The sequence below is a fragment of the Fulmarus glacialis genome, unplaced genomic scaffold (assembly GCF_000690835.1).
Source record: "Fulmarus glacialis isolate BGI_N327 unplaced genomic scaffold, ASM69083v1 scaffold44844, whole genome shotgun sequence".
NCBI classification, from domain to species: Eukaryota; Metazoa; Chordata; class Aves; order Procellariiformes; family Procellariidae; genus Fulmarus; species Fulmarus glacialis.
The window spans coordinates 30,835-48,512 of NW_009208304.1; the positions used below are offsets into that span (position 1 = coordinate 30,835).

General features: G+C 43.5%; 1 protein-coding gene across 1 annotated transcript in view; it reads left to right on the forward strand.

The window, feature by feature from the left end:
* Window positions 1–15,751, forward strand: part of DCBLD1 (discoidin, CUB and LCCL domain containing 1) — a gene marked incomplete at its 5' end in the record, with an annotated part of 30,653 nt that extends 14,902 nt beyond the window's left edge. Inside the window, 9 exons of the mRNA XM_009576429.1 lie at window positions 3,695–3,735; window positions 5,018–5,233; window positions 5,961–6,091; window positions 7,853–8,000; window positions 8,090–8,206; window positions 9,709–9,799; window positions 10,832–10,881; window positions 12,440–12,559; window positions 15,234–15,751. Coding sequence (XP_009574724.1) covers window positions 3,695–3,735; window positions 5,018–5,233; window positions 5,961–6,091; window positions 7,853–8,000; window positions 8,090–8,206; window positions 9,709–9,799; window positions 10,832–10,881; window positions 12,440–12,559; window positions 15,234–15,751 — 1,432 coding nt within the window. The remainder of the gene's footprint in view (window positions 1–3,694; window positions 3,736–5,017; window positions 5,234–5,960; window positions 6,092–7,852; window positions 8,001–8,089; window positions 8,207–9,708; window positions 9,800–10,831; window positions 10,882–12,439; window positions 12,560–15,233) is intronic.
* Between the last annotated feature and the right edge of the window lie 1,927 nt (window positions 15,752–17,678).

The following is a 17,678-nucleotide window of genomic DNA, read 5'->3' on the forward strand; positions in this document are numbered from 1 at the left end:
GTCTCAAGCAAAGCACGACTGAGAGCTCAGCTCAGGCACCAAGCCCTTCCATAAAACAAATAATACAAATTCTTTCCATCACACATGCCAGCTTAGTGAAACCCTAAATTAAATATTTTGTGCCTTAACTAAAGATATTACAGAACCGTTTACATACATTCGTATGCTCATGATCCTTGAGAATCCCGGAAGGAGTAACTCAGACAGTAGCCCATAAAATGTTGTAATGAAAGGCAGCTGGGATTCCCATTTGTGTTTTTTTTTTTCACAGCACAAGAGCTAGTGGGCAACGAATGAAGCATAGAAGGCAGCAAATGTACACGTGCTGGGGGAAAACAGCATTTCCATAATTAACCCATCACCTTAACTGCCAGGCGTCCTTTTAATATTGCTATTTGCAAAATATCCTATACTTCTCACGTGAGTAATAGAAGTACCCACAGAGATGCAAACTTGTCTCTATTACATCAAGCGGGAGAACTCCTGTTTACTTGAAGGAGAGCTGAAACGTGTGCTTCCAGGCCGAAGCCAGCCTCCAGAGCTCGGATTCAGCCCATTTAATGTGAGTCCCCTGAGAGAGCACCCTAACGAGGAGTGCAGCCCCCTTAGCTCTCCTGCGCACTGGGGCAGACAGAGGCACTCCTCGAGCATGATGCACATCTCGAAGGGACTGAATTGCCCCGAGGAGACAACCGCCACTTTCTGCAGATTATACAGGGAGCCATAGGTAAACAGGCTCATGCTGTGTTGGATGCCTGCAAACTAGATGGCACAGAGTTTGAGAAAAACGGGAGTGTGAGCACAGTGCTTCCCGGGATGCTGCTTCTGCTCCTGGCAGCTGGGACAATCCCGGGAGCAGATGAACTGCTGGCGTGAGCCCATTATCCCGGGAGAGGGAAACTGGAGGATGCAGGGAAATAATTTTATTTCAAAACATGAAAAAGTGTTCCTAGAAACAGTGGGCCTATTTACTAAGAAAATGAACCAGTGCATTTCATGCTTTAAAAAGGCTTTTGTAAGAGGTATTTCCAAAGCTGCATGATGTCCCTGTCCTCGGGATACCTACACGCTGCAAGAAATTCCTGTGGAGCAGCCAGCGCTGGCGAGAAAAAACCAGTGCTTAGACAGCACTGCTTTAAGAGCTTTTTAGACTCCCTTAAATAAAAGCTTACTCAAGTTTTTAAAATCTCATTTGTAGTGGATTTCAGTATTAAAGACTTAAATTATTTAGTGACTTGAGCCGAAATTGACCTCAGCAAAGCTGCTGGAGTGCATTGAGCTGTTAAAATATCTGTGCTGTAATGTGACGGTGGAGTTACGGCTCACTCGCTCACCAGCCCTCAAGAGTTGACCTTGGCCTCCCTGACTCCATTTTTCAGTGTGCTTGTTACGCTCCAGCATCTGTGAGGTTTTCGGTTCTCATGATCCATGCGTGGACCTGTACCCACAAACGCTATAATGAAGATCAAGTGGCTGAACAAATATATGGGTGTTTAACTTTGTAATGTAGCCTGGCCTCTGACTGTACATCCACGCACGTGAAATCATTTGTCTTTGAAAATGGAAGAGACCGCATGCTCGTGAATTGTGAAAGATGAGATTTGGGGTTAACCTGCACTGCTTATAAAAAGCTTGCTTGAGACTGACTCTGAAAAAAAAAAGGATTTGATGCTAACAGAAGTTTATTGTGGGAAGCAGCATCCTTTTTTTGCAGAGCTACCGGCACAGGTCTCCCGTGCAGTTCTGCCACCAGTACTTTTGGCTAGGCAGGATCCTGAAGGTTGTCAGGAAAATGAGGAGCACGGGGTGATACCATCCCTTAAAGGACAAAGTGAAATTTGTGTGACAAATGCCACCTGTCACATTGGGAAACTGATGAATTACCACTTACTGAATTAGTTTGGCCTCTTCAGTGACTTGCAGAATTATAGCAGAAATATTTCAGCTTGATTTCTTAGCTTTATATACCTTAGAAATGCTAACCTCCTCCCTTTCTTTGCTAAAATTGCAGACCTCTGTTTGAAAGGGATCTCGGTGACTTTTTTATTACAAAACGTTATCTCATAAATAAGTATTTGTGGAGCACTGTGATTTCTGTTTTGGGTAGGTTTTACTGATCACCATGGGTTTTTATTTCCTTCTTTCCTCTTGAAATGGATTGCTTTCTATTCACTAAGAAAGCAAAAATTGTTTGGGTGGGCTGTAATGTCAAACTGGTTTGCAGAGAGCAGAGCACATCTGATCACCCCTGAGGCTCGCCTGGGGGGAAGATGTGGGAGGGAGAGCTTGGCTTTTTCCTTCTAGCTACTCTACCGCCCACATGCCCGAATAAATCAGCTCCCTCCCAGTGCTCTCCGTCGTCTCTGAAGGTCTTCATTTGCCTGTAGTCATTAGTTTTCCCCCAGTGACAAAAAGAAGGAGTGTTTTTATTGACCTTGACATGGGACCACTTTCCTATTCCCCGTTTGCAGTGCTCTCAAATCATACAGCCGTGCTGTTAGCCCACAGATGGTACCTCGGGGGAAATTTTCCGGCCAACAACAAAGGGCAGCCTGAAAGGGAGCTGTCTTGATGCTTAAGTGCAGAAGTTGTTTTACTGCTCAGTCATGCTGGCCAAGGCTTTTCAAAAGGGGCAAGTGATGCGTGCAGCTAATCAAAGCGACGTTGAAGGGGTCAGATTTTCAAGAAATCCAAACTAATTTCACATTAAAACGCGGGCTTTTATTTTTATTAGGCAGCCAGTCAGCGTCATCACTTCTGGAATGAAACCTCAGGGGCTTCCCGTTGGGAATCAGAAAGTGGCTCCATGGGAGGCCAAGGAAAGCTCAGCTTTCCCGTACAGCGGTGATTTTATCTTGTCCTGCATTGTGCAGAGCTGTACGGAGTGGCCCAAGAAATGGCTTTTCTCCTGAAGCAAAGCAGTCCATGTCAGAAGGAGGAAGAAAAGGGGAGCCGTAGATGTGGTCCTGTTAATGGAGCAAGAAGAACCATTCCTGATGGGACTGTTGGTCGTGGTTATAAGAGAACCGGTTCCCACCCAGATTAAAACAAGGAGTAGTTTTCATTCAGACTGGCTGTGATACACCTGTAGGCAGAGTAGGAACGGTCAGAGCTGACGTGGTTTAGTCACCATCAAGCGGTGGTCACCACCACAGTGCTTAGGGCTGGATTTTCTTCAAACTAGATGTTTGAAACTAGACTTAGACTAATAGAAAGTCATTGATTTCAGTGAAGTTGCTCTAATTTAAGCTACTGTAGGTGAGAAGAGACCTGGGCCCGGTGCTGGAGCAGTCCACCGCCGGTAGCTCCTGGCCCTGTTAGCTTTCCCGTTCCTGGCTCTTTTGAATGCTCTTGGGTTGCTGGTCTGAGGAGCAGAAGGGGTAAGCTTCCCCACAGCGGTACGCGGCCTGCGCGGAGGAGAAAAGCAGAAGCATGCAGCAAGAGTAACAGGCTGATGGGACGGGGAGTCACTTCAAAGCGTAACAAATGCTCAAAACCATTAAAAAACTGATCTGAATTCAGTCACGGTGAGAGATGCACAAGAGTGCTCTTACTGGGGTTGGTAACCAGCCGGCAAAGAAAGCGGCTATCTGGCCAGGGGTACTTCGCTAGATCAACAGTGATTCTGAAACTGTACCTCAGCGTTCCTGTGACGGCCTCCGAAAGGCTGAATCACCTTTTTCTTTTCTTACAGTGGTTCGCTGTCAGATAAGCGGTTTATATTTACTTCAAATGGTAAGAATAATGGCTTTATTTTTAGCTGTTCAAATTTTACCTTTTTATTTAAGTATTTTCTGTAAAAGTTTTGAAAAGTAATCAGGAGAATGTCAGGCTGTGTCTAGGAAGGATATTTCAGGACAGCGATTTTTTAAAATTGGCAAGTTGAATAAAAAAGTTGAAGGCATGTGAAGTGAGCTAGAAAAAAACACAGAATAGGAATAGGTCATATGCACACAGATGAGAAACAGAAATAGTGTTCTGCTGTTACATTTCTGGTGCCAACATATGAAAAATGGCAATCAGATAATCCCATTTTTATGTACTTTAGGCGGCAGAAAATGAAAGCAGTTTTTCTTCAGACATTTATAAATTCCATCTTCGTTACACAAGAAGAGAATGAAAGCATAGAGAGGAATGAAAATATATTTACATTGCACTGATACAGAACGAGTTTTTGTTTATGACTTTCCAAGATGCAAAAGCGTCTTTAATCTGTCAAGCTGTTCATTTGCATAAAACATAGCAAAGGGGGGGGGAATTCGCACTCGTTCATTTGAATTATATTTCAGTCATCTGAGATAAAATCATTTACTATTCCACTGAAAACTGTAGAGCATGTGAAGGCCTTTGAAACTGCCAGGGAATTATTTTTAACTTCATTGAAACCTTACTCCACTGGCCTGTTTTCTCTGAAGAACCTTGATGTGCAGAAATTTTGCGGGTTCTTTGGTGGAGTCTGTAATACCTACCTGCAGCTATTATCTTCATGATATCACCTCTTGGCAGCAGTATCAAGGAGCTTCTCTAATGAGTAACTTTCCTAGGCCTAATTGCAGGTGAGAATCATGAAATGTTTACAGTAAAGTGTTCCTTTCAGTACAGTGCCTTCATCTGAGAAATGTTTTGTACAGCAAAATTAGTTAATGCCAATCTCGAAACATAAATATTATGTTTCAGAAGGAAAATTTAAAAATATAAGAAGTCTTCACAGGAATGAGACAAAACTGCAGAGATTAAAAAACAAAATGGCAAAAATAGTAGATGTAGTCAGAAGGTGTCATGTATGTAGGAGTTAAATTGGTAAAGGAGAGGGATGGCAGCACTCTGGTACTGGATCATCCACTCCAAAGTGACTGGCAAACACCACAGCTAGTGGATAGCATCAGGCTAGCACCAGATTAAGCAACATCTGACTTTGCTGTTGTGGGTGGTCTTCACATTTTGCTAGCCTAATATATAAAAATATGCTGTGAAAACGCAAAATAACTCCTATGTCTGTCTGTGTGGGGACTCCTAGGCTGCAACAAATCTCTCAGTCTGGAAGAGGGATTCCTCTCCAAGAGCCAGGTTACTGCATCTTCCTACTGGGAGGAGACCAACGAATTTGGGCAACTATTCCAGTGGTCCCCCGACAAGGCTTGGCTTCAAGTCCCAGGATTGGCTTGGGCCTCTAACCACAGCAGCAATCGGGAATGGTTGGAGATAGACTTGGGAGAGAAGAAGAGAATAACAGGTATGTCACTGTCTGGTTATTAGAAGCTGGGGTTTCACCTGGAGAAGAAACTGAGCGCAGTTGAAAAGGTAATAATGCACCAATACAATGTTTCTTTCATGAAATGTAATGAAATGTTCTGCATTGAGGAATATTATTTACCTGTTTAAAAAATCATGGCTTTTTACAAGACTGGTCTTCCTGTAGGGATATAGGATTGCACTCAACTGTCATGCAAGCCTGATGTGTAAACATGCTGTTAGGCTCAGAACAAAATACTTACACAGGTACCAGTAGAGTCTGGATGGATGATAAATTGCTTAGGATCTATTAATGATGTAGTTCTGGAATCAATAAGAAACATTAAAGTCATAGCCTTTGAAACAATGGCCCAGGTGAAAGAAATTCCTGTTTCCAGCTCCTGGTTTAGTTGTAAAAATGTAAATTACAGTTGCTGCTAAAGATGTAAAGACTGCTGATATGGACCATAATATCAAAAAGCAGTTACCATTTCTGGAGTCATTAATTTGGGCTCTGTTAAAAATTCCATTGCTCTAAATTCACAATTTAAAACTGATTTTCATTCTTCACCCAAATTTTAAACTCAATTCCAACATAGTTTGAAAAATAAATTAAGACTTCGAAGGCAAAGTTCACAAATTATTTTGGCTTCTGTGTTTGCATTTGAGAATGTTCCTTTAAAACAGACACCTAACAAATGAAAATGTATTTTGCATTTTGTTAAAAGGGATTAAGACCACAGGTTCTGGATCCACGACGCTGAATTTCAACTTTTACGTAAAGACATTTACAATGAACTACAAAAATAACAACTCTAAATGGAGAACTTACAAAGGGATTCTGAGCAATGAGGAAAAGGTAAAGGAAAGTGGGGGGGGTAAGAAAACACAGAGCAATAATGCGTACGCTGCCTTGACATTGAAGGGCAGGCTTTCACTGTCAAGAAAGATTAGGAGTTTCAGACTTGTCTAGACTTGGGTTGTCTTCACCAGTGTAATTTACGGCCATGGAGTAGACAGCGAGCTTGTCGAAACAAGGAAGTTATCCAGGGCTTGCTGAAGTGGTGAAGCACGCAGGGAGGCATGTGTATGTGTGTATCCTTCTTTTAGAAAAAGGGTGATGTTAAAGCTGTACAACAGGCTATTTGGGCAAGTCTTTAGCTCAGCTCAGTGCTTGCCCATGCTAGGAACGCTGTACCAGTGCAGAAGCATTGGTCGGTACGGCACCAGTAAAGCCGAGTGTCAGCTTCAGATGCACTGGGACGGTCAACCCACCCCCCACAAGCGAAACAACTGACTTGGTAAAAGCACAGCGCTGCTGGTGGAGCTGCGCCGGCGGATCAAGCTCCTGCTCGGCTGTGTCACGGTCACCAGGGACTGCACCGCTCCTTGCCCCTCGCTGGCGGGACTCGAGTCTGTGGGCACAGCCTACGTCTGTTAGGAATCGATGTAACTGGACTTAAATGCTCTTACACCAAAATACCTGTCCACACAACAGCTTTCACAGACTCTGAGTGACTTTAACAATGAACAGATAAAAGCAGTGCGACTAGTCCCTGCAGACAAAGGATGTGCTGCACAGGTTTGTCTGATAACATTTTCCCCTGAAAACCTCATGTTTCCTTTCAAACAACAAAAAAACCCACCTCCCTGCCCCGACAACCAAAGTCAGACCTTCACTCATCATTTCTGAGAGACCTCAGCTTGCCTCAGGATAAGGCTCTACCCGGTCCTCAGTCCTGATGGCAGTTTTTAAAAACTTGGTAGGGCTGTAGAGGGATTTCCTACTAGCTCTGATTTTCTTAGCTTGTATGGCAAGGAATTTCACTGTGCAATGTTAAACTGGTTTAAGATTTTTTAAATGTTAAACTGAGGTGGTGTTGACCCAAAAAGTGACAAATCAACCTAGTAGTGGCTGAATTGTGAAGGCTAGCTATTTAAAATCTGCAGGTTTGCAGTTTTCCACAATGACTTGTTATTTACAAATAATCTTATGAAAGTCTTATATATGACCTTAGTTTCAGCTAAGGTGCATGACAAAACCTGTCCTGTCAGAACCCCACGTGGCCTGGACTTCCCTATCTCATCAGGCTTTTAAGTTCCCCTAGCATTTCCAAGAACTAATTTTGCAAGGACTACTGTTATGCACATGGGCTCAGCTGATTCTAGGAAATACTGTATAAGTGCAGGGAAAAGGAGACACAACTACATAGTTAATAATCACTTTTCAAGCTTGATACAGAAAACTGACCATTTTACGAAAATATCTAGAAATATTTAACTTCATTTTTTTCTTTTTACATTTTTATCCCCTGTTGCCCAAGTAAGGGTGCTGCAGTGCTATTAAATCAAAAATGATAGCATTATACTGGCATACATTAACTAGAAATTACACAGAATTGAAACAGAGTGATAATCTTTCTTCTCCGAGCTAACAGAAAAATGTGATCATCTGTCAGAACTAAAAAGATTATTTCTTTCCGGAACTGTCAATTCCAAAAATTTTGTGGCTGCATCCCAGTTTTAGGATAATGAAAATCTTTGAAGTTGGATCTCGGGAGCACTTTGAAGAATGAGACTTTTAAAACAGAGCAAACAACGTGCTTACGTTTCGTTGCAGGTATTCCAAGGCAACTCCAACTCTGGTGACATAGTACGCAATAACTTCATCCCTCCAATAGTGGCCCGTTATGTGCGAATTATTCCTCAAACTTGGAACCAAAGAATAGCATTGAAGCTCGAGCTGATGGGTTGTCGAATAATGCAAGGTATGGGGTAAGCAGCGCTCCCCAGGCACGGTGCCTCCAAAGCCCCCTGTGCTACCACAGTGCCGCTGATGCCCCCTTCTCTTTTGCAGCCAATAGTTCATTTACGCATTCAATGTGGCAGAAACCAAGTCAGAGCACAGAAACGTCCCTTGGAAAAGAAGACAGGACTGTTACGGAGCCCATCCCATCAGAAGAAACTAATTTGGGTAACACTACCTAGCGCTGCATTTTCTCTAGGATGCATCATGTCTTCAGCCCAGCCTGAGTGAACTTTAAACTTTCTCACAAATCAAAACTTTTTTTTTCCCTTTAGACTTTATTAAAGGTTAACAACAGAGAGAAGAGGGAGGAGCATAGGTTCTTTTTGTCTTAAGGCAGAGAAAGAGATTGAAAGCCTTCATTTTCTTTGATGTGTGAAACATCAGGCTTTGGTTTCCCTGTCGTATTGGTTTATTTGCCGTGCTTGGTAGGTGGCTCAAGGGACTATACTGAGCACTCATCAGCATTTTTTGGAGGAGCTCCTCCTCACCCTCTTCCTATATTTTATAATTTTTTTAACACATGAGGCAGTGGTCTCACAAAAATGTTACCTTCTCTCTACACAACCATGACTCGTCCCAGAGCAGGTCCCCAGCTATAAGCAACATACAATAGTGCATGGTTGGGTAATTAACACTTTGTCATAATGCCTATGTTCATGGGGGCTCAGAAAACCTTAATTTTCATACTTCTGCCCTGAATATGCAATCTTCATCCTTTAATGTTGTGGAGCTAATTTCTTAGATCTTAAAAAACAAGCAAAAAAAAAAAATTGTTGCTTATACTGACTGTTTGGTGGACCCATAGCCAGGCAGGAATTACCAGACCCACCACACCAAACACTGCTACCCATTAGGTAGCTGACAGTTGTAGGAACATCTCTGTAAAAAACTGGGTGTAAGAAGCAATCACTGTAAGGAAAAAAAGCTCTTCTGAAACTGCATTGCTCTTGCCAAGAGCAAGCTCAGTTCATCTGTGCAGTGGTATGGGTAAACTGTATCCATGTTCACCAAAAATGAAATCTACTGAGATTTCATCTGCTAAATTGTAAATACCCTGTGGACACGTGTACTACTTATTCTCACAGCCTGGGTAGTGTCTGTAGGAATAATGAATGGCGCACTCCCGACGCAAGAGCCGCCCCACTGCTGATTTCCAAATCCCTGCTCTAAACCATGTTGCGTTAGAATATAACAGGGGCTAAACAGGTTTTTCCCTAGCTCCACTCCTGGAAATCTTTGAACTGTTTTGACTGAAATGTTTCAACCAGTTCAGCATGAGCCAGATACTCGGCATGTAAAACTGCAGCGTCGTTTGGCAGTTTTATAAGCAACTGAAGGCAGAGTTGTTATAAGTGGCTTTTTAAAAGTTACCTCGTGCGTAATAAGAAAGAACTGCTCTTTGTAAGGATGCATATAGATATTAAGCCAAGTGTCAGCCTTGAGAAAGCATGTTTAACTCTCTCGTCTCAGCACTGTTCCACATAGGTACATGGCAACTAAGTATGGCTGAGGACCGGTCTAGCAGTTTTATAGTTTTTCATGCTCTCTTGCAAGGAGTGTTCCTGCAAGATTATCTGCCTTTTGCTGCATTCTCTGTAGTAAAAATTATCAGCCTCAGAGTAATTTGCCTTTTTAACTTTTATCCCTTTTTTTTTTAACTCATGCAGGCTTAAAGCTTACAGCTATAATTGTCCCCGTTCTCATCGTGCTGTGTCTGTTCCTGTTCTCTGGAATCTGTATCTGTGCAGCCCTAAGAAAGTAAGATACTGTCTTTTGTCGTAGGAGGCATTTGTGGCTACCTAGCTAGCACATCCAAATACGTGCCCTCTTTCCAGAGCCTCTTTACAGGGAGCTGGAAATTGATACTGTTTGGCAATCTTCCTTTTAAGTAGAACTCATGTTGTGTCTTTGTAAATTGTATTTCTCATTGTATGTCTCCCCTAGTTGGACAAAAACAGAGGTGAAGAAGGTCAGAATTGCACACCCCAATTTACAGTCTAATGTAACCGGCTGCTCTCTTCAGCCTACGTATGCCCACAAATACTAAGGTGTAAAGCAATTGAAGACGGAATAGTTTCCACACCAAAGCCAAGTAAAAATTCAGTGAAGGGAGGATTTAAGCTATCTATCTGGATCATTTTCTTTCATTTTCCTCCTATTGTGTTTCTGCTTCCCGGTCCCTTAAGTTAGAGCACTTAGCCACTAGGTTAAGCAGAGGCCAGCTGGAAGGAGTTGCAGGCAGACACAGCTAAAACTAAGCCACTTCATTTCACAAGTCAGAGGACTGGAAGAAGCACTGCTAACTGTGGTTCCTGCTAGATGTCCACTCATACGAACCTGCCCTTGCATGTAGAGCAGGGAAATGCTTCTGTCGGCAGACGGAGATTTGGAAGTATAAGCAATGCTCTGGTGATGTTGCTTCATCACTAGCGATACCCAGCTCTGCCCTGGATTGCCAGTAAATCTATAAACTAGCCAAAGAATTCAGAAGGGCAGACCCAAAACATAACCTGGAGTGACACATACGGACATGGACACATCAAACTGATGAGTGCCAGACACAAGAAATTTGAACACCTGCACTCACAACTTGCATGCAGATGGGGAAAAACGAAAAGTCGAAACCCCGGGTTGCATGCCTTATGTTCTAGTAAACAACGTCCTCCAGGAACTCAAAGGTGAAGCATTGTCCTCTGCCACTAAACACAAAGGCTCTCTCTGCTGGAGCTAAGGCATGAAGCTGAAATGGTGTGAGTGCAGATGTTTATAAATGCTTTCCTCTCCTCGCAGGCGAGAAGCCAAAGGACTTTCTTACGGATTATCCAGTGCTCAGAAATCAGGTTAGTGAAGAATCATGCGCTTTGTCCTGTCCTGTCCATTGAGCCAACGGGAAGGAGTTTATGCAACTAAGCATGAAATGCTTATGAAGTAGCATCCACGTTTCCTTGTTCAAGTTCACTTCTTCATACAAGGCAAATGATAGTCCCACTTGTGTCATCCTAGCACAGTGCCCTGAGAAACAATATAATTTGGTTTCTATGACAGAAAGGCAATTAGCAAAAGATCTATTATACAAAGCGCATAAATTAGCATGTAAGAGTGCTCCCAGGTGCCCTCCCTTTCCTTCCCTCCTCCAAAATACCTATTTTGCAGAAAATTGCTGCTTTCCTTTTCCTTTCCCCACAGCAGAGGGGATTGCCTTTCTCCAAGAGAGCAAGGGCTAATAATTTTTTATGGCTTTAATATTTCCATCTTGCTGCCCTCCCTTGTTGGGACTGTATTTATAAAGCCTAACAATACTGAATTGTATTTCATGTGTAAAATCTGAATAGGGGATTGGCTTGAGGACTCGCTTTAGGAGATGCCTGTAAAACCCTGGTGAAGTAGGTTCTTTGTCTTGCTCGATAATATTTTCTAGAGTGGGGTCTCCCGTCAGCTTGGAAGTTGGGGTTTAGCTGTTTTTCCTGGCCAGCCAACTCTATAGAGGAATATCCTTCTGAATCTTGGCTTTCCATAAACAAAGAAACCACTAAGCAATTCACATGTCTCTTGACAAGTGCCTTGCAATAACTCAGCTCCGAAATTTCATGCCTCCGCAGGTGCTGACGTCAGTGAAAGGAATGCTGTTACCCACTGCAGCTCGCCCTCATTAGAAAATTAATTTGTACTTAACATCATATTTGCTAATATGATTTTTCAAGGTCACATCATAATCCTTTCTCACTTGCTAATAAGGACAAATCCCAAGAAATTGGAGATAGCCTTTTACCCAGTCAGCTCGTTTGTTGTGTGTGTGCTTCATAAATCAAGCTCCTAAGCCCTTGTGACCAGGCTTGGCACTTAGAAAGCTGGGAACCGAACCCACCTCTCTGCAGACCTCCTGTCGCAGGCTCCAGGCAAGTGCCTGACACTGTGGATTTTTTCTTTTCTGTCTCACAACGGTGTTGTGAGAACAAATTAATTGATGAGTGCAGGTGCTCAGATATCAAGAAAATGGAAGCCATACTAGTCTACTGAAAAAAAGAAATTTTAAGCATTATTTTTGCCATATAAGCAATGGCAAAACATGTAACTGATTTAAAGCTGGTATTTTACTGATATCCTTTGTTAAGGCATCAGTGCAGGCACCTACGGAGTTTGAGCCCTTCTTGCCAAGAAAATCCTCTATAAATTTTTCATTTTCACTTGGAAATCCCAGTTGATGATTCACTTTTTCCCTTTCACCCTCCAAATTTAGGGGGCTGTTTTTTCACAAACAGCCCATTTTAGTCTTGCTTTTTAACTACTTTAATATACTGACAGCAATGAGTACACCAAAAATTAAACTTTCTGATAAGTCTTCTGATTGTAAGGATTTAGCTTCCTGATAAGCCTTCTATTTTTATTTCTTCATCATAGGTTGTTGGAAACAAATCAAGCAGCCCTTCACCCGACATCAGTCAACTGAATTTACCATCAGCTATAATAATGAGAAGGAGACCCCACAGAAACTAGATCTGGTCACCAGTGACATGGCAGGTAACAATTGCTCCCCCTGTGATGCCTTCATTTTACTCTGCGTGCAGAGCAGGTAACAGAGAGGGACGGGCCAGCAATGTCAAAAGCTCCAGCTCTCATGCAAGCTGAGGCCCAGGAACAGATTTATCTGTGTTCATCCCAGATGTAGAGTGAAACAGCTAAATATATCAGTGGAAAAAAAACCCCACTATTTTGGAAATTTTTTCTTGGAGTTGTCAGGAAAGATTTCCCAACTCTGAAATAGTTACAGCCGAAGGTAACCACGGAAGGCAGTCAGGCATGGATGCAGTCCAGGCATGTGCCTCGGATAGGGTAGTTTGGCTTTGCTGACTGATTTTTGTGTTTCTATGTAAACACGAATGTCTCTGGAAATGGAACAAAATATAATGCTCTGCTGCTGAGCAAATAGGAAAATTACTTAGCTGGTATGTGGTGGGATTTCATGCCCGGCTGGAAGTCGTGCTAAGATCCCTGTGCAGCCTTCCTGGTGCCTGAACTGTTTTGGAGATGAGGCCCCCTGAAGTGGAAGCAGGTAGATGAGAGTGCTTCTCTCCTGTGCTACCTTGGCTCCAGGTCACTGTTTGGAGAGAGCAAATCCCCGCATCAGTACTATTTGCATCCCAGAGGGATGGTTTTTTAACTCATCCTCTTAGCACATCTTATCCCTGCCTAGTTCAGTCTGTCTGGAAAGGCTAGTGAGACCAGCCATTTCGTGGGATCAGTGATCAGCAATCTTCCAGAAAGATTCATTTGCTCTTTCCAGCCTCTAGACTTTAGAAATTCCTTAGAATTTCTCCAGTGCATTTGGCAGAGAAATACATTTAAAAAACAAATGGCTGGTTACTGTAATTCCATATGGTGCTACCCTGGGTATCTTTCAAAGACAGTTTCAGAAGCTTTCAATATAAATATGCAGAGACCTATAAAGCAGTTTTATTTCATGAAGGAAAGGGAGTGAATAAAGGTTGCTCACAAATCATGGTTATCCGGCTCCCCCGGCCGTGTCTGGGGAGCCTCTGCTCTCTCCATCCTCTGCCATGTGTGGGAAGTCTTAACTCGCAGTCTGGCCAGGCAGCTCCCCACCCTTAGCATTTCACCTGCAGTCTCCTTAAAAATAATAAACATGAAATAAAAATGTGACCGCAGCCCAGAAATGTGCCATTTAATAATTTAATTGCAGAGGGCATGCAACTTGCATGCAGCTTAACATGCTACAGGAAATTCCCCCCCTTTGAGTCCCCTGCTGCCAGTTCTCAAAGGCAGCCAGGAGTGAGTCGAGATGCTTCATCCTGAGCGAGGGAAATTGCTGGGGATGGCGGCAGCGATGCCGGGGAGAGCTGCACCACTTGCTTAGTGAAATATCATAACACCTTCACCCTACATGCTGAAGTTTGGGAAGTAGCCAGGAACTGCCAAAAAGATTCACAGGACATATGGGATCGAATTCAACGCTCATGTCAGATGAACCACGATGCCAGAACAGAAACTGAGCTAACTTCTTTGCGCCTGCCTCAAAACATGATACTTTAGCAGTGTCATGTACTAGAGCTGTTCAGGCCACCGTATGTATCCGTAAGAAATTGTCACTAGCGCCAAAGCGAGAAAGTTAGAACGCTGAATTTTCTCATAATAGTTTTACTGGGTTTTTTTAAAACGTTTTTAGTCCAGATCTCCTTCTTACATGGCAGCCTGGCATCCACCTCGACTAGAAGTGCAAACACACGCTTCTTGAGGCCGCATTTCCTCCATCTCGCTCCTTGCTCCTGCTCGGGCCATTTGCCCATCCCCAGCTCTGTCCCTGCCATCCCCCTTGACCAGGGTGACCACCCGGTTCCTCTGGCAGCACCGGTCCCACTTCTCCCACGGCTCGTCCCCCCTCACGCGCCCGCAGCGGGGCTGAGCTGGCTTAGCGCGTTTCACACTTCCCTTGACTCTCTTGGCTGCCGTTCCATCTAACTTCATCCTTGTCAGTCAGCTACTGCGAGATGCCTTTTAAATAAAGCCAGCGCTTGGTCAGGCTCACTAAGAATCCTCTGGGCATTTTAATTATTCCTGAAGTGGAACACTTGTTTTGGAGAATGTCTCGTTTGTAGATCTTGAGCTGGCTTAGCGCGTTTCACACTTCCCTTGACTCTCTTGGCTGCCGTTCCATCTAACTTCATCCTTGTCAGTCAGCTACTGCGAGATGCCTTTTAAATAAAGCCAGCGCTTGGTCAGGCTCACTAAGAATCCTCTGGGCATTTTAATTATTCCTGAAGTGGAACACTTGTTTTGGAGAATGTCTCGTTTGTAGATCTTCATGCAATGTCCTTTGTCCAGTTTGTTGCTAATATTTTGTTGACTTCTCTCTTTTTTTAGAGCTTTTGAGTATACTCCAGAAATGGTGTTAATTTATTTGTGTGGGTAGGAGGGGAAAGGGATGGAGGGAATAGGAAAAGGGGTGGCAGATTGGAGCTGCTCTGTGGAAGAGCTTCTGCCAAGTTCTGCACACTTGCTCGCTGAAGGAGGTTGCAGGACCAGCATTGAGGCAAGGTTTCCTCACATCCCTGAAAACCATGCGTTTGATACAATAACCGAGTCATTTTTCAACATAAAATACTTGTCGATGCGTTAAGTATTGCATACAAAAAATAATCCATCTGTGCCTTATTGAGCCGTTCATGCTTCCTTTTAGATTATCAGCAGCCTCTCATGATCGGGACTGGGACGGTAACACGGAAAGGATCTACTTTTCGACCCATGGACACCGAAGACGAGGGAAGAAGGGGGAGTTCAGAGTTCGAAAATCACTATCACTGTCCGCACAGAGCTAACCGGCACGAATATGCTCTGCCCCTGACCAGCCAAGAGCCCGAATATGCCACCCCCATCATAGAGCGGCACATAGCAAGAGAAAATAATTTTCCCTCTGAAAATGGCTACAACGTACCTGTCGTCTCATCCCAGAAACACTCCCTCTCTGCCGGCAGCTTCTCTAGTTCGTGTAAGACCGATACCAGGAACGGAGACTATCAGACACCCCAGAGTGTCACAAAATACGACAAACCCAAAGTTAACGGTGTTCTGACCTCCGTGAGCTACAGCACGGACTACCAGAAGCCTCAGCCCAATGCCCTCGGGAGCGAGGGTTACTCAACGCCCAGAGACTGCCTAAAACCAATAAGCCAGACAGCAATGACAGCTCTCTTGTGATCTGCCGAGCAGGAGAGATGCGGTGCGCAGGAACGTCGCTGCACAGCTTTCTGACGCGAAAACAGAGTTTGGAGGGACTCTGCTGTGGGAGGCAGAAGGCAAACAAGCCCTGTGTACATAATATTGCAGTCTTGCTGGGTTCTGACATCTGAAGAAAGCATATGCTGTTTATCACTGTTTATAGCAAGAGAGATGTTATCAGTGAAGACTGTACATCTTATTTTCTGTAACTGATCTCAGTGCTCCATTTGCAATGTGTGCAATTTGTACATAGCTTTTATTTAAGGAGAATTTCTTAAGTTTCCTTTTCACCTGGGGGATTGAAAAGATTGCAGAAATGCCTATTTAAGAAAAACAGGCCTCCTCCTCCTTCTTTATTTTACCTGCTGTTGTACTGGCAGCTGTAAATGGTGTATCTTACAGTTGTGGTGATTCATCTCCTTTCCTATGATAACTGAAGATAGGGCATCACTGTAGTTCTCACTGGGAGGGCAGAAGAAGTAAAACTACTTGAAGCATAACATGCACAAGAGAAGGCAGCTGAGCATTTAAACACTGTGCTCAAACCCACCTTCCCAGCTGCTTTTTTAGCAGCAATTCTTACATGCTTGAATTTAATCTAGCGTTTGAGCTGAGCCTGTCGAACTTGCTATTGATATTAGAAACAGGTAGAAAGGCTGAAACCAGTTTTGGGTTCAAGACATAGTGATCACTCGGCAATAGAAAAAAAAAAAAAACAAACAACAAACCCAATACCTGTCAATCTGGTTTTTTTTCAGGAAATGTGTTTGGAACCAAAATGTGAATTTACAGCTGAGAATTAAATCCCATTCAAGGCCTAGCTGATGCTTTCGCTGCTTAACTATAAGGAAATTTCTTCCATGGCACAAAGCAGCAAACTTCCCCAATGCTTCATTGCTCCACTAGGTATTTTTCTCTCTTACAAATTTAATGTAACATTTCTATTTGAAATATTTCGACTAAGTAAAATACAGTGTGTGTATGGCTTACTGTTGCCGTTAAATTTGCAAGAGAACAGATCAGCACAGTTGCTTTCAAATAGTTTTTCTTTTGCAGCTAATGCTGCCCTTAATTCTGTTTTTGGACAAACTTGCAAGCGCATGGGGATGGGTGCAATGTATCACACAGTAGCTGGCTCCTCTTTCAGCAGAGGCGTTGTTGAAGCGAAACAGCTTCTGGTAGCAGCTGGGACTGTCCGCTGCCCTTCTACCTGCAGTGCTTGGAGCGTCACTTTGAATTCAAAAGCTTGTCCTAAAACGTCAAGGAGCGATATACTTCTGGGAAGGAAGGATGGTGCTATATTTAAAGCACAAAGGATACAGGACCAGTAAAACCTATGATGTGGGAAAGCTGCTATCTGAAGGCCCTCCGTTTCCTTGTGTGTAAACTGTGGATAATTTGCAAAGGATGCAAAAAAGATTTGTGGTCTGTTTGCAAAGTGCTTTCAGATCCTTGAGTGGAAAGTGCTGTCAGAGTACAGACTAGTTGCAGTGATACTACTCACAAATATTGCTAACTCCAGCCATATCCGACCTTTAGGCAAGCTTGTAGTGGGTTCTTTCCATATGCTTGTTTTGTGGCCTCAGGTGGTGCCATTCCCTCACACTGCCGCACCGTGCATGCAATTCCCGTGCAAAGAAGAGAGTCAAGGTAACCTCGTAGCCTTCCTGTGTTTGCTGTCAATACAGTTTCTGTGAAATGTCTAAAACACCTCAGGTCCTGAAGTGAAACAGCAGCAGCCTGTTTGTTAGACCGAGCTGGGCGGTGCTGTTTACCTTCTGTTGTTTACATGTCTGTGTAAATAAAGAACACTGGTATTTGTAAATCAGTCACACAGGCCTGCTCCTTAACTCGGTGACTTGATCATCGCTGAACGCCCACTCTCGTCACATATCCCGCAGGGTGA